Raw genomic sequence first — 13212 nt, forward strand, 5'->3', positions numbered from 1 at the left:
GGGGTTTGGGGGGTATGACCTGAATTAACATTTAATGTGAAGAAACAACACCATAGGCTGAAGAAGGAAATCTCTTAATATATAGAGAAAATCAAATAAAATTGCTGCTAAATTTTTTATGCTCTTTCATGATGTGAAGTTCAAGAATGCTCAGACAGGAATGCTCCACAGTTTAAAATGTAGTTAAACCACTTGTTAAAACTTAACCCCGCCCCCAGACAAGTTTTTAAAAATGCCACAGTACACCCTGGACAGGTCGCCAGTCCATCGTAGGGAAACACAGACAAACAGGACAACCAGTCACACGCACCACTAAGTGGAATTTAGAGAAGCCACTTAACAGAACAGTCATGTTTTTAGACTGTGGGAGGAAGCCGGAGTACCCGGAGAGAACCCACGCATGCTCAGGGAGAACATGCAAACTCCATGCAGAAAGACCCCGGGCTGGGAATCAAACCCGAAACCTTATTGCTGCAAGGCAGCAGTGCTACCCACTTTTCCACTGAGAAGCCCGACTGCTGAACAGTGGATAATAAAATGCTTACCTAAAAAAACATTATTGGTCAATTCTTATGTCTGACTCGCCAAGGGCGCCTGTGTTCGGAGTATCATAATAGAGTTTTTGTCATTAATATGGATTCTTCAGTGGCTGTATTGCCCATATACTTAACCCAGAGAATAAAGAAACTTTAATGCCATCGCATTAAAGATAACATTCCGAGGTAAATTAAACATTATTAATCTATACATAGGGCATGCCCTTCACTATACCATTTTGGTTGATAGGAAAATACAGCTGTGGTAGCCACACTTCAACCCATAGAGGACAGCCTTATCTCAGATTTTAGCTCGAAATTTGTAGAATTAATAACGGTTACAAAAAAATTTCAATATTTGCACAGTAACCTAAAAAGATAGCTCCCCTAAATTTTTGTTTATAATTTGGGGTTTAATCGCACTGGCATATTTTCTGCTTTATTGTGGACTGGGTCACAGCGGCCTACAGTCTTGGTAGAGACTACCAAACTTCCCTCTCTGCAGACACCTCTCTGCAGCCTTAGGCGCTCCCAGGCCAACCTATAGCAGCAGCCACACCACTCCGTCTATCAATCTACCGCTCCATTCTCCCCCCTTTGTGAACAGTTACTTGCACTACTCCACTTGAGAAAGGAGCTCTCCTTCAATCTGAAGGGGACAAGCCTCCTTCTTCCAGTCCAGAACCATGTCATCAAACTTAGAGGAGTTGATTTGGCTGCAAACCGCCCCAGCGCATGGTCTTGGCATCCCCCTTCTTAAAAAAATCTTAAAAATCATCCTTCTTCTTAAATGATCATTCCCTCATAACATCCCCTGTGACATTTAATCGTGAGAATGTGCACATTTCTATTACATATTAACAGTAAGAGCAATAATATTGCCCTTTCAACATTTGGCAGGCTGTACACTTACAAGTGTTTCACAGCCTGCTGTTCTGAACATTATTACAGCCAAGCGGCAAAGACAATGCGATTTGAGGGAATGTGAAAATAAGGAGGGGAGGGAATCTTCCACAGGTTCAAGGTTCTAAGTTGCCGAGATCTCCTTCCCCTGCTTAGTTTGAGAAATAATGTGTTTAAAATTACGCACGTTTCTCCACATAATCATACCTGTTCTTGTGGTATTAAATTTCATAAGTCTGGGACAATAAATGTGAAAATAAGGAGGGGAGGGAATCTTCGGCAGGTTCCAGGTTTTCTAAGTTAAACAAATTAGGTGTTAGAAAATATCTTTAAAGGTGTTGATAGCAAAATCTGGAATTGGCATCCGCTAAGCAGAGGATTTATTCATTGCACACTGACAGTAGCATATTGACTGAAACGTGTCTCCATACAGTATCCTATTAAATCCAATTTATCTGTCCATCAAAACTATCAATTTTAAGGCATCCACATATAATAAATATGAAAACATTAAAAATATGTTTAAAATTTCCCTTTTCGTTCATATTTCAATCCGTTTTCTCATCAATGGGCGTGAGTTTAGGGGAAAACGAGCTCCCGCGACTGGGGAGGTAATTCTCGGCATGCAGGTAATTCTCTGCACAACAGATAAAACCCGGAGGAAAGAATCGAAGGTTTGAAAAATGCATTTTAATTAAGCAATTTAAGACGTGTGTTAGTATTATTATCTTGAAAGAACTGCCAATTGTGATTTTAAGGATCTGGCCAATGGTCATAAAGGAATTCAATGTTGACATCTTAGACAGATTTATTTTGTGACTTTGTATACATGAGTGTATACAAAAATAAATTTAGTTTAAAACAGCTCTAGACAATTTCATTTTTTAAGGTGCAGCCTTCATCTGACATCTGACTGCAAGGTCCACATGTGACTTGCAGAATGTCTGTCACCCGATCAATGATAAATAGCTTAGTTCGACAGACCTGTTAGAATAGTTTTGACTCATTCATTGCCAGCATGTAGCCTATAAGCTTACTTTACAACAGAAGCAATACTGATTTCTGATAAACGGTCTATTTTTTAAAATAAATACTCTAAATGGATATTTAAAAAGTGAGTAAAAAATATTAGATTCTATATAGGTTTATTTCATTTTCCGGCTAATTCTAATGTATTTGAATTTGTAAGGAGTTTTTTCAGATTTTTTTAAAAATCATTTCAGTTGTTTCAATTTAATTGATTGAATTTGAATTGGTCAAGGTCAATGACCAATGTACCTGACATGTAACAACCATACCATGCATATTGCTTTAGGTTAATAGAATATATTAATTAGGCTATGTATCCTTCTAAATAAGAAAAAGAAAAATTACACCATCCCCCTTCTTTTATTTTTACAACTCGACTACTGACAACACATGCTAAAATAGTCTTTTATTCCTCATTTTATTTCACATTTTTAAGTTGAGTTTGAAATTTTTTATGTATTTTTCTTAAAGATAAACCTTTTCTACTCTTTCAGTTTTAAATTTAATCTTGATAATTTCTGTTCCCAACATTATGCTGGTTCTGTTCACCTTTTTTTCCCTTTCTGTTATGAAGTTGCTGTATTGTTTGGAAGCAGATCTCCTTCATCGTTAGTAAGATGGGTACAGCATCAGTTCCTGCATGTCTGTCCCTCCAAATGCTCCTTATCCAAAGGGAGTTAGTGACACGGTGACACGAGTCTGCAGGTGGAAACCCTCGCTGAGACGAACAAAGAGTGACAGAAGCATAAAGGGGGCAGGAGAAGTCGCGCTGAAAAGTACAGTGATGTTCTAGTCATTTATCTCAGCGGTGGCACCATGTTTCTGTATGTTTTCCCCTTGTTACTTCTCTGTTTCCCTATCTCAGCAGACCCCTTTCTTTCCAGCAGGTGTCCTTTAAACCTTTTCACCTTTAAAAAAGAAAAAAACAAAACCGCTTTCATCTCCAAATCCTCCTACCTTCCCTCTCTCCCCCTCCCGGCTGCTAAACACGTTATTAAAACTTGATATGAAGCTGATTAGAGGTGGTTTGCTTGCTCTTTATTGCGTTTCATCCTCCTCTTCCACACTGACTGAAACAGGGAATCAAGTGTGGTGCTGGGGAGCAAGGGAAGCAGGAAAAGGCAAACAGTGCGAGCACATGGAGACCTGGAGTGGGAGATAGTGGAGTCACACTTTCCATTCACCTGCTGCTCTTTGCTCAGTTCCTTTCTGATGGCCTGCATCCGTATACTCGCGTTGTGGTTCACTTATTGCTACTTAAATATTCTTCTCCCTTCTCACCTTCTCTGCCACTTTCTGCAGGATTCTCACCCCTCGTCCTCCTTCTCCCGTTGTCTTTTTGCAAGTTCTATTCCTCCATCACCATCTCACTTTCTTTGCACCTCACATTTTGTCGGCATAAAGGGCTGGAAAGTGTTTCAGAAACAGTTATTTTCCTGGGAATAGTGGTGGAAAGAAAAACTTGGGTTTTAAGTTTGTCGGAGTTTTCCACCCCTTGTTCTTTCCTCCTTGAGCCGGTCGACTGTACTTTAACAGAGCCATATTGTTGTTATTACCATCGTCCCTAACCGAATCAGTTACCATTAGACCTGGATCTTTCTCCTTGTGAGGCCCATAGACCAGCTCTCTAACCCAATAGAAAACCCATGGGCGCTATAACAGATGGCCGCCCAGTTTCACGAGGCACAAACACACAGATTTCATTCTGAAGATTCATTGGCCTAATCCCATCACACACTCAGACATTAACTCATGCACTTACATACACACATGCTGGGGACTTTATCAAATACAGACACATAGAGGCATAAACATGCTCCCATTGAAAATCCTTTATTGGAGCTCATTGAGTAAATGGTTATACTATTGGGGCATGACGGGGGCGCTGATCTGCGTGTGTGGCTGTCATTACAGTTGGATGTATGAGACGGACCAAAGCAGAGAGGACAGATGTCATTGTGTCAATAAGGTTATCTCTAATGGATGGACGTTTAGGGTTCTGCCCTCCATTCACTCAGCTCTCTGCTTAAACCGGAGCCTCTTATAGGAAAATCAAGCAATAAAAGTTTTATTTTGTTTAGTTTATGGGGTTTTGATTTTCATGTTCAGCTTGGAATTTATTCCAAGATGTTATTAGTCTGCATATTTTCTTAGAAATCCGGTGTTTTTATTGAACTTATTTGCCTCAGTGTATTAATTCCTTTTAAAATGTGTGTTACACTAATAATTCCTTTCTTTAGGTGAAAACAAGGCGAAGAAAAATTATTTAAAACACGTTAAAATCCAAATTTGATAGGTATTTTGTTCTAACTGAAGCAAATTGGGTGCTAAATTTCATTTATTTGTATAAATGTATTTTTAAAAGCTAAGCATTTGAATTATTTATGGCATTTACTTTTATTTTTTATCTTAATGTTTTTAAATAGCTTTATATACTTTAGCCTAAAGAGTCCCTGATGTAAAAAAAAAAAAAAAAAAAACATTTATTGTTTTAGTTTATTTGAATGCTAAAAAAGGTTTTTAACAAGGAGATCATAAATTATTTTTGTTTAAATCACATGTTACTTTATCTACATTGTTTAATTCAAAAGTTTTCTACAAAGCTATCTCAAATAGTTTGTTCTTTATAAAATTAATAATTAAAGTTTTTGTAAGACCCTCATTACTATTTTTTAAGGTTTTTCTTTAATATCCAAGATCCTGAATGGTTTAAATATTCCCATTGGAAATTATTACATTTTATGTAATCATGTGTAACTTATGTTATGGTCCAAGTTATATTCTGTCCATTTTAAGTGCCATTAAATACTGTATGTGACACTTATTCTATTATTACCAAAAATATTTCCTGTGCAATAAAACAAATAAATGTCAGGAGGGAAAAGAAATACCATTTTAATTTTGGTAAAGTTTGGCCTTAACTCTGACCTCAGCTATGAGGAGCGAGCCCGCTATCTGGAAACAATTGTGCAGCACCACCAGGAGCCGACCACTTTTGAGGATTACGCTGCCCGGGTCTACAGTCCTGCACCCTACACTCACCTGCCTTCTGACACAGGTAAGACCAGAAACATTTTTAACCCTCCACAGGATCCTCCTCATTATATTTGGATTATAAAACTGCTTGGTTTTGCTACAGGAATTCTACTCATAACAGTGGATAATTAATTTCCCTAATATATAGAGAATCCTCTTCACTCAGCCTGGCAGCTCAGTCTGCTTTCCAGACACAGTTTTCTATTCAAAGCTGTGTTCAGCCTTATTCTCTCTCCAGAGCATCACTGGGGAGTTAGGCAGCATCTGATGGGTAATAGATGTGCCAGCCAAACACATGGGAATCATATGTGTGCCTCTTATAATGATCATTACTCTGATTGAACCACAGAGAACAATCTAAGTATTTTATCTTGGGAGTCATGCTTAGTTGTGATTATTTAAAATAACAAAAATTTCAACGGCTTCTGCAGGAATAACATTCATTAAACCAAAGAAAGCATCTTGAAGCAGAACAATTTTGCTTTTTTTAAATGTAGTAAATCTAAAGTGATATCATGGAAAATGTGTGATTATTTGGGTTTTATTTTTCTCTAAATACTTTCCTGCTCCCTCATTTTACTTGCTCTTTAAAAACATCAATATATTATACAAAAATCATCCTAATCACAACCTGCTTTGATGCTGAATTACATCTGACGTAACCCGATTCACCTGCACCAACCCCTGCCCGTAAATTAGTGCACTATAATACGTCAGATGTAATTAGCTCTGTGTTGGTACTTTGTGTTCAGCTCCAGTTGGAAACTTCAAGGCACAAGATCAGAAAGTTAAGATTTAAATTTTGGCGTAAGCCCAAATATTTCTCCAAATTCATAATGAAATCTGGACATTAAAGGTCCTGTGCTTTGAAATTGATGCTTTGACTTTCTGTCTTTTTTATATGCCGTGCCCCTTACCTTAACAGTACAGTGATGACTTTCTCTTTTTCTGGTTTTGTTTATTTGTTTTTTTTTATAATTTATTTTTTTATTTCTACCATTTCTATTTTTTTTTTTTTTTTTGTTCTTACTTTTTATTTTCGTTTTATTTTCTTTTTTTTTCTGTTCCCCTCTTTCCTTTAGATCGTTTTGTCTCACTGTATAGCTAAAAGGTAAGCCTGGTTACATGATTGAAACACTTTTCTTTGATTGGCTCTTACTTTTCAGCCTAACTTTCTCTCTCCTTCGATTCCTCCACCATATTCTGTCTTTGTGGTTCCTGTGTGGTTTTGAAATCCAACCAGGTCTGCATGTTAACACAAGTGGCCTATTTTTATTTTTTAAGGAGATGTCACTTTCTGCTCCTCATGTAGTTTGATAAGACCGTAACTTCTGAATGCTCCCCTGTTTTTTCTTAAAGCTTGCTTCATTAATTTGGACCCAAACTTAATTCACCTGAGGGATATCAAACTGCTCTGAAATGAAAGTGAGACTTCCTTCTGTAAAAATGAGACGTTTTGAGCTCTCCTCTGTTCACCTCCTTGGTATTTTCATAACCAGAAGCATTATTCTGACCTGGTCTAACCTGACCTCTAACCTTGCTGTTTCAAATCGTCCTAGTTTTTATATGACGCTAAACTGCTCGCTTACACAAACAAGCAGGCTGCAATACAAAACGACCTATCCTGCAATCGTATATAAGCTGTCTTGAATGTACTAACATTAAACTGATCTTGTCTAACTTGTAGTATTTGTGTAAATTGTAAAAAAAAAAAAAAAAAAAAAGGGTTATTTTCTTTTTATTGTAAAAAGGTTAGTTGATTTTGTTTTGTTCTTTTTTGGATGTTTTCAGATTCTCTTCGTCATATAGGTGCCTCTTTCTCATTCATTTGTGTGTGTTTTCTTTTTTCCCCCTTTCAAACTCTTTTGTCTTCCTTGTTTTGCCCACTCCTTTATTTCCTTACCTTTTGTCGCTTTTTTTGCCTTTGTTTAATTTTTCTTCCTTCCACATTGTGATCCATACCTGTTATTTGCTTTTCTTCCCAATTTTGACACCGCCTTTCCTTTCCTTTCCTTTACCTTTCTCCCTCTCTTTACCTTTCACATCTAATTTTGTCCTGCTCCTGTTTTTTTTAACTGTCCTCTTCTTCTCCGGCTTTATTTAACCTTACATTACTTAATTACAATTACACTTTAACATACCTGACCTTTCTTGAGTTTATTTTCCCTTATATTTCCTCTACTTTTCTTTATTCCATTTCCTTCACTCAACTATAACTTGAATTCCTATTTTAAATGATATTTATGTTCCCCATCTTCACTTTTCTTTACTTCCCTTTCCTGTCGGTTTTCCTCTTTTCTTTTTGCTCCCTCATTTGTCGTTACCACTCTCCTCTTCAGAGGATCATAGTGTTTTGTATCTTATGGTCCCTAAACCCGTTGACAGCTTAAACCAGCTCAGGGTGAAGGGCCGAGGTTTAAAGCAGAAGGTCCTTCATGCAGGCTGTGAATGGTATGAATTGTCGTCTTGTAGCATTTCCTGCTTTTTTTATGCTGTTACCTTTCCACTAAACGCCATAAACTGCAACAGATTTTGTTTTATAAGTTGAATATGTCTTTATTTAATGTTAAAAATACATCTGACTAATCTGGCTATTAGCATGTTCTTTGGATTTAGGGAACAAAGATACAGGATGATGTTTGAGCGTCTAGAGCCTTTTGTAGAAGTTTGATGTTTGTCTTTCCGTGTAGCTGTCTGTCCTCTTTGGCTGTCTGTCAGACGTAGTTCGCCTTAGTTGACCTTTAATGGATAAGAAGCAGTTTTTCATGTTGTCCCCTTATCCTTTTTCTGCTTATCCACCCACCTTTGCATCAAATTCCATCCCCCCCTCTTTCTCCTCCAACTCTTTAGGCTCCTGCCTAGAGATTCTTCGGGGAGAAAGTCCGGCTCTTGGGGAGGTCGGGAGCGAGTCGGCGTCCCCCATATCTCCACGAACTAGCAAGACTCGCATGTCGATGAAGCTCCGACGGTCCTCTGGATCCGCCAATAAGACTTGAGTCTCTTCACTTTAAACACTTCCTAATCACTGATATCACTTAAATTAAAACGTTTAATTTCACATCTCATATCCATCAGGGGGTGGACAAAAGGCTGTTTTTCTGCCCGGCTCCTGCACTGAACACACACATGCAAATATACATCTGATATGCTCCCACTGTATGAATCTGCAGCTTTGCTTTAAAAAAAAAAAAAACACTCATCCCAGTGCTGCTGAAAGCGTTGAATGATAGCCTGTGCAGTATTAGTTCATACCAACATGTGCCATGCGGAAAGGTGAGCAAACAAACACCTGTGGAACCAGGACTGCAAAACCATTTAAAAAATAAAGCGTGCTACATCATACACTGTGTTAAAGAGAATTTTTTTGGTTTATAAAACCAGAACAAATGTCAGGGAAAAATATTTTTTGTTGAATACAGACCTATCTGTGGAAGTTAAAATGGTTCACAAATCCCTTTTTCCTGTTTTATTCCACCTTGCCCCTTCAAATACGAAATGTTTAAATTCAGAAATGTCTTAGGAGGCACTTTGAAAGCTTACTTGTTTGTAGGTCATGCTGTCAACTTTAGACAAGCACTGATATTACATTTTTTTCTCTTGTTTTTTTTTAAATTGTGATTTCACTTGAACTAAATTTCCATATGCTGTATTTCTATTTTTCCCTCCAAATACACCATTGCTTTTTTTTCTGTATGTATGCTTTTGATTATAAATGTGTATTCTGTATATCTATACAAGTATATATATATCTATATATATCGAGAGAGAGATTAGATACATGGATATCTATGAGAGTATGTACAGTGTGACGAAGCTTGTTGTGTAAATAAGATTATGAGAAAAGCTGCCAAAGCCAAACCTGTGGTTTAACCTCAAAGCATGTGTTTGCTATAAATACAAACATAGGTCAACACTACAGAATGTTTAACTTTAATATAAACTTTTCATTCATCAGTTGGAAATTTAGAGATGATTCCCTTAGCTCAAAACTCTGGTTTAACTTTCTTTACTCAGAATCCAACCTATTCTAGCCACAAATGTGGGCTTTTAAGATTTTTAAATCCAGTCTTTCACTTGCTAATAAATGGGTCATTTTTTCTGGTGGAGCTGTTCCATCAGAAAATTTAGAAACGGAAACAAAAAATCAGGTTGCAGCAGATTGACAAAGAGTAGAAGGGAAAAGTCAATTTAGACTCTTTACTCTTCAGCAATATGCTCTCAGTTTAGAGATGTTCCCCTTCCCATATCCATTGTCAAAGGGAATGTAGTTCATTTTGATTAAATGCCATTCTTTCACGAGTTGAGATCAATCCTTTGTGTTTAAGAAATAAGTGCTAGCCATTTAAATTATTGCTGCAGGTTTCAAAGCACAGTTTATTGTTAAGGCGTGTAGAAAACTCATCTCAATGCTCTGGCACAGCACTCATCTTTCATAATGCCAATCATGCAAATCTATGTGATAATTATGCTTTTTTGTGATCAGTTACAATAATTCACAGTTGAAACCCTAACGATGTTACTTTTGTTGTCAGATAAGAAAGTATTTTTTTTTCCTTCATTAACATCTGCAGCATAATTAGCAATGTAGGCTCTGGATGTCCAAATGTTGGCTGGTGTTTGTAACTACTGATGTTAAAAAAAATGCATTTCAGCACTAACTGCATGTAAGCAACAGACACATGCTTTGAAACAGACTTGTTGAAAGTGTAACTGTATCTTCAAAACAACCACAAAATAAAAAAGTATCAATGTGCAACAATGGACTTAAACAATAAAGGATTTGTACCTGTGATGCCCCAATGTTTATTAATATGACAAAACCATGATCATAATAGTTTATTGGTTGATAGTAGAATCGATTATACATTGAACATAGAACATATTAAAATAGACCTATACATAGTTCTAGGAGATGCAGTTGTATTTTTAACTGCATAGACATTTTACTGACATGAATTCTGTTGCGAAATGTTTTGTTTCTGTATGAAAATAGCATAGAACTAATACATTATCAAAACAGTACCTTCATTTTTTTAAATATACTTCATAGGGAATTGAATCAGGTTGATTTCAATCCACACAGGTTTACTTGTTAGTACCATGGACAGCGACGCTGACTCCATTATAATCTCTTCATGAACATTTTTAGAGTTTATTGTTATTACAGAAAGGTTTGTTTTGTATTTAGCAGATACAATTTTTTTTTTATTTTTATTAAAGGCACAGTGACACAGTTCAGTCCTAATCCACAACGAAATAAAATCTACATTTAGGTCTAGAGTCCTGTCATTAATAAGTGGTCAGTATTTTATGGTCGTACTGTCATCTGCAGCAGCATCACCTGCCGGTTCTCGGTGGGGTGAGACTTGTTGATGTGTCTCGTGAGCCCCGGGGAGCTGAAAAATGTAGACGGACAGTACTTGCACGTGAAGATCTGTTGCTGCTCGCGCTCTCCGCCGCTGCCCTCCTCTCTGTGTGCGTGGAAACCATCTGCTGCCAGCGCTCCGCCGAGTGTTTCTGCCAGAAGCTCGTCCCTCATCGCGTGCCACACTCGGTGCTTGTCCCGGATTTCCACTGAAGGAAACCGTGCGCCGCACAGGTGACACAGGAACACCTGAGCGCTCTGGACACTGCCGTTGTCGCGCGCCTGGGTGTAAGACGGTGTTGGTGAAGCGCGTGCGGTCATTTCATGCGCGGCCAGATGCTTTTTCAGATAAGCCTGCCGACGGAACTTCTTTCCGCAGTAGCGGCACTCGTATAATTCTTCCTCCGGTATGGACCGGACGAAGGTTAACGGCGGCTGCTGGTGCTGCTGCTCCCCGGGGTTCAGCATTAGGAGTCCGGATGGAGGGCTATCTGCGGCTCTCACGTGCTGCTGAAGGTCTGGGTTCCGGTAGTTAGAGGAGGAGGAATCGGCGCTGTCCCGGGTCCTACCGTGAAGCAGCAGCACCCGGGAGCTGTCCAGGTGCTGATTAGTGTGCGCGCGAAGAAGCTCATTCTCCTTCCCCTCCAAGTCCACCGACTGCCGCTCGTGCGCAGCGAATACTCGCCCCTCCTTCAGCGTCTGGGTCCGGTTCGTGTGACCTTCTGCCCCCTGGTTGTTCACCGGACGTGGTTTGTGCCAGCGCCTGTGGGAGGCCAGGTTAGCGGGACAGCTGAAGACTTTGTCGCATTCGGGGCAGCGGTACTCTACGCGCACTATGCGGGAGCATTTGTGCTGCGCCAGGGAGAAAGGATCGGGGTACTCCTCTTTACAGAGCTGGCAGATGAACTCTCCAAGCGGCTGAGTTCCGGTGGGAGCAGACCTCCTCAGCTCCGGACTCTCCTTCTTAATGCGCAGACCTAGAACCGGCGACGTGGTTACCTCATCCTCGAAGTTCTGTCTGCGGTTTGGTTTGGGTTTCTTGCCCTGCTTGCTGCTGAGTTTGTTCTGGTTATCCGGCTCAAGATACGAGCGCTTTCTCGCTGCGTGCTCCTGACCCATCCGGGTCAATGATGGAAACAAGTGTGCATGAGCCAGATTCGGGTCGTTTTTGTCAATGTGTCTATAGAGCCGGTTGCTGCTGGTCCCGTTCGCCAGGAGCCTCTCGATGGAAGCGGGGATGGAGGTCGGAGCGGCGCTCACCAGGAACGGTAGGTCCGGCAGCTCAGGCACCGAGGAGCACAGCTGCTGTTCGGTCTCCACCTGCTGGTCCAACAGTCTTGTTCCGACCGGTTTGACTGGACTGCAGGACTTTAGAGTCTGCTCATGTGGGGGTGGATGTTGGTAGAAATAGGAGTAGTTCCCTTCCACGTTCAAAACCTCCACTTCGGTCTCCGGTAACTGCGCGCGGCGGTCAGCCTCCGCCTCCAGCGCGGGCTCCACGTGGGGGCTCCACGCCTCCCTGGCCGGATCCTCGCGGGGCTCTGGTGATGCTCCGTCGGGATGCTGGACGTGGAGTCCCATTGAGCCATGGTTCTCGGCGCCGTTTGGGTCACAGTTGGATGATTCGGGTTTGGCGGTGCCGTCGCCTCTGGAGCGGTAAGTTGCTGAACCTCGACGGTTCCTCTTTACCAAAAATCCTCGAGGCATCGTGATGATGGTGAAGATGTTGGGGACAACTCGCGTCTGGAGACTGATTTTTTAAAGCGCAGCTTTGAAGTGGAGAGGGAGGGATGGAAAGGCGCGCGCAGGTTGGATGAGCGCACGGAAGAGAGCGAGAAAGCAATATTTGTTTTTCTGTCTCTAATTAGTTCAAACTCTGGGGACGACATATTTCCAGGCTTTGACACTGAAGCATTCATCAAAGCAACTAGCTTCACTCAAAGTATAAAGTTGTTTAAATAAACCAAAACGAGTTTTTATTTTTTGCCAACCATTGCCTTTTGGATTATTTTCTTTAAATAAATGTTTTGATATGAACTGTTTAGAGGTGAACTACACACTTAAAATTCATATTAAGTAGAGTATCATGGATATGTTTAGTTTTATTGTACAATAAAAGTCAGACTTAAATATTGATTCATACCCTCAACATTCCAATCGTCTATATTCTGATCAATGAGATGGACATAGCTAAAAGCCAAAGAAAACTCTAAACTCTTTAATGATGTCCCCTAAAGCAGTGTAATGTGATAGTAGATAGACTTGGTATTGAATATTTAGAGTTAGATTGAGCTTAGATCAGCTTACTGTACATGTCTGGATTTAATCAAAGTAAATCTACAC

General features: G+C 39.8%; 2 protein-coding genes across 9 annotated transcripts in view; one reads left to right on the forward strand and one right to left on the reverse strand.

Moving 5' to 3' along the window:
* ralgapa1 (Ral GTPase activating protein, alpha subunit 1 (catalytic)) overlaps window positions 1–10273 on the forward strand; it is an 80631-nt gene extending 70358 nt beyond the window's left edge. For 2 of the 8 annotated variants that reach the window (XM_015390313.1, XM_015390321.1), the window contains exons 45-46: window positions 5402–5526; window positions 8355–10273. In XM_015390313.1, coding sequence (XP_015245799.1) covers window positions 5402–5526; window positions 8355–8500 — 271 coding nt within the window. In that variant the 3' untranslated portion in view covers window positions 8501–10273. Of the gene's footprint in view, window positions 1–5401; window positions 5527–6586; window positions 6616–8354 lie in introns of those variants that run through there. The other 6 variants (XM_015390330.1, XM_015390339.1, XM_015390350.1 and 3 more) reach the window with 6 other exon arrangements.
* Window positions 10274–10446: 173 nt separating this feature from the next.
* insm2 (insulinoma-associated 2) lies at window positions 10447–12626 on the reverse strand. The gene has a single exon (XM_015390378.1). It carries the CDS (start codon window positions 12574–12576, stop codon window positions 10813–10815), a length of 1764 nt encoding a protein of 587 aa, XP_015245864.1. The 5' UTR covers window positions 12577–12626; the 3' UTR covers window positions 10447–10812.
* Window positions 12627–13212: the final 586 nt, after the last annotated feature.

Source organism: Cyprinodon variegatus, unplaced genomic scaffold, assembly GCF_000732505.1.
Source record: "Cyprinodon variegatus isolate N-32 unplaced genomic scaffold, C_variegatus-1.0 Scaffold21, whole genome shotgun sequence".
In the NCBI taxonomy this organism is placed as follows: Eukaryota; Metazoa; Chordata; class Actinopteri; order Cyprinodontiformes; family Cyprinodontidae; genus Cyprinodon; species Cyprinodon variegatus.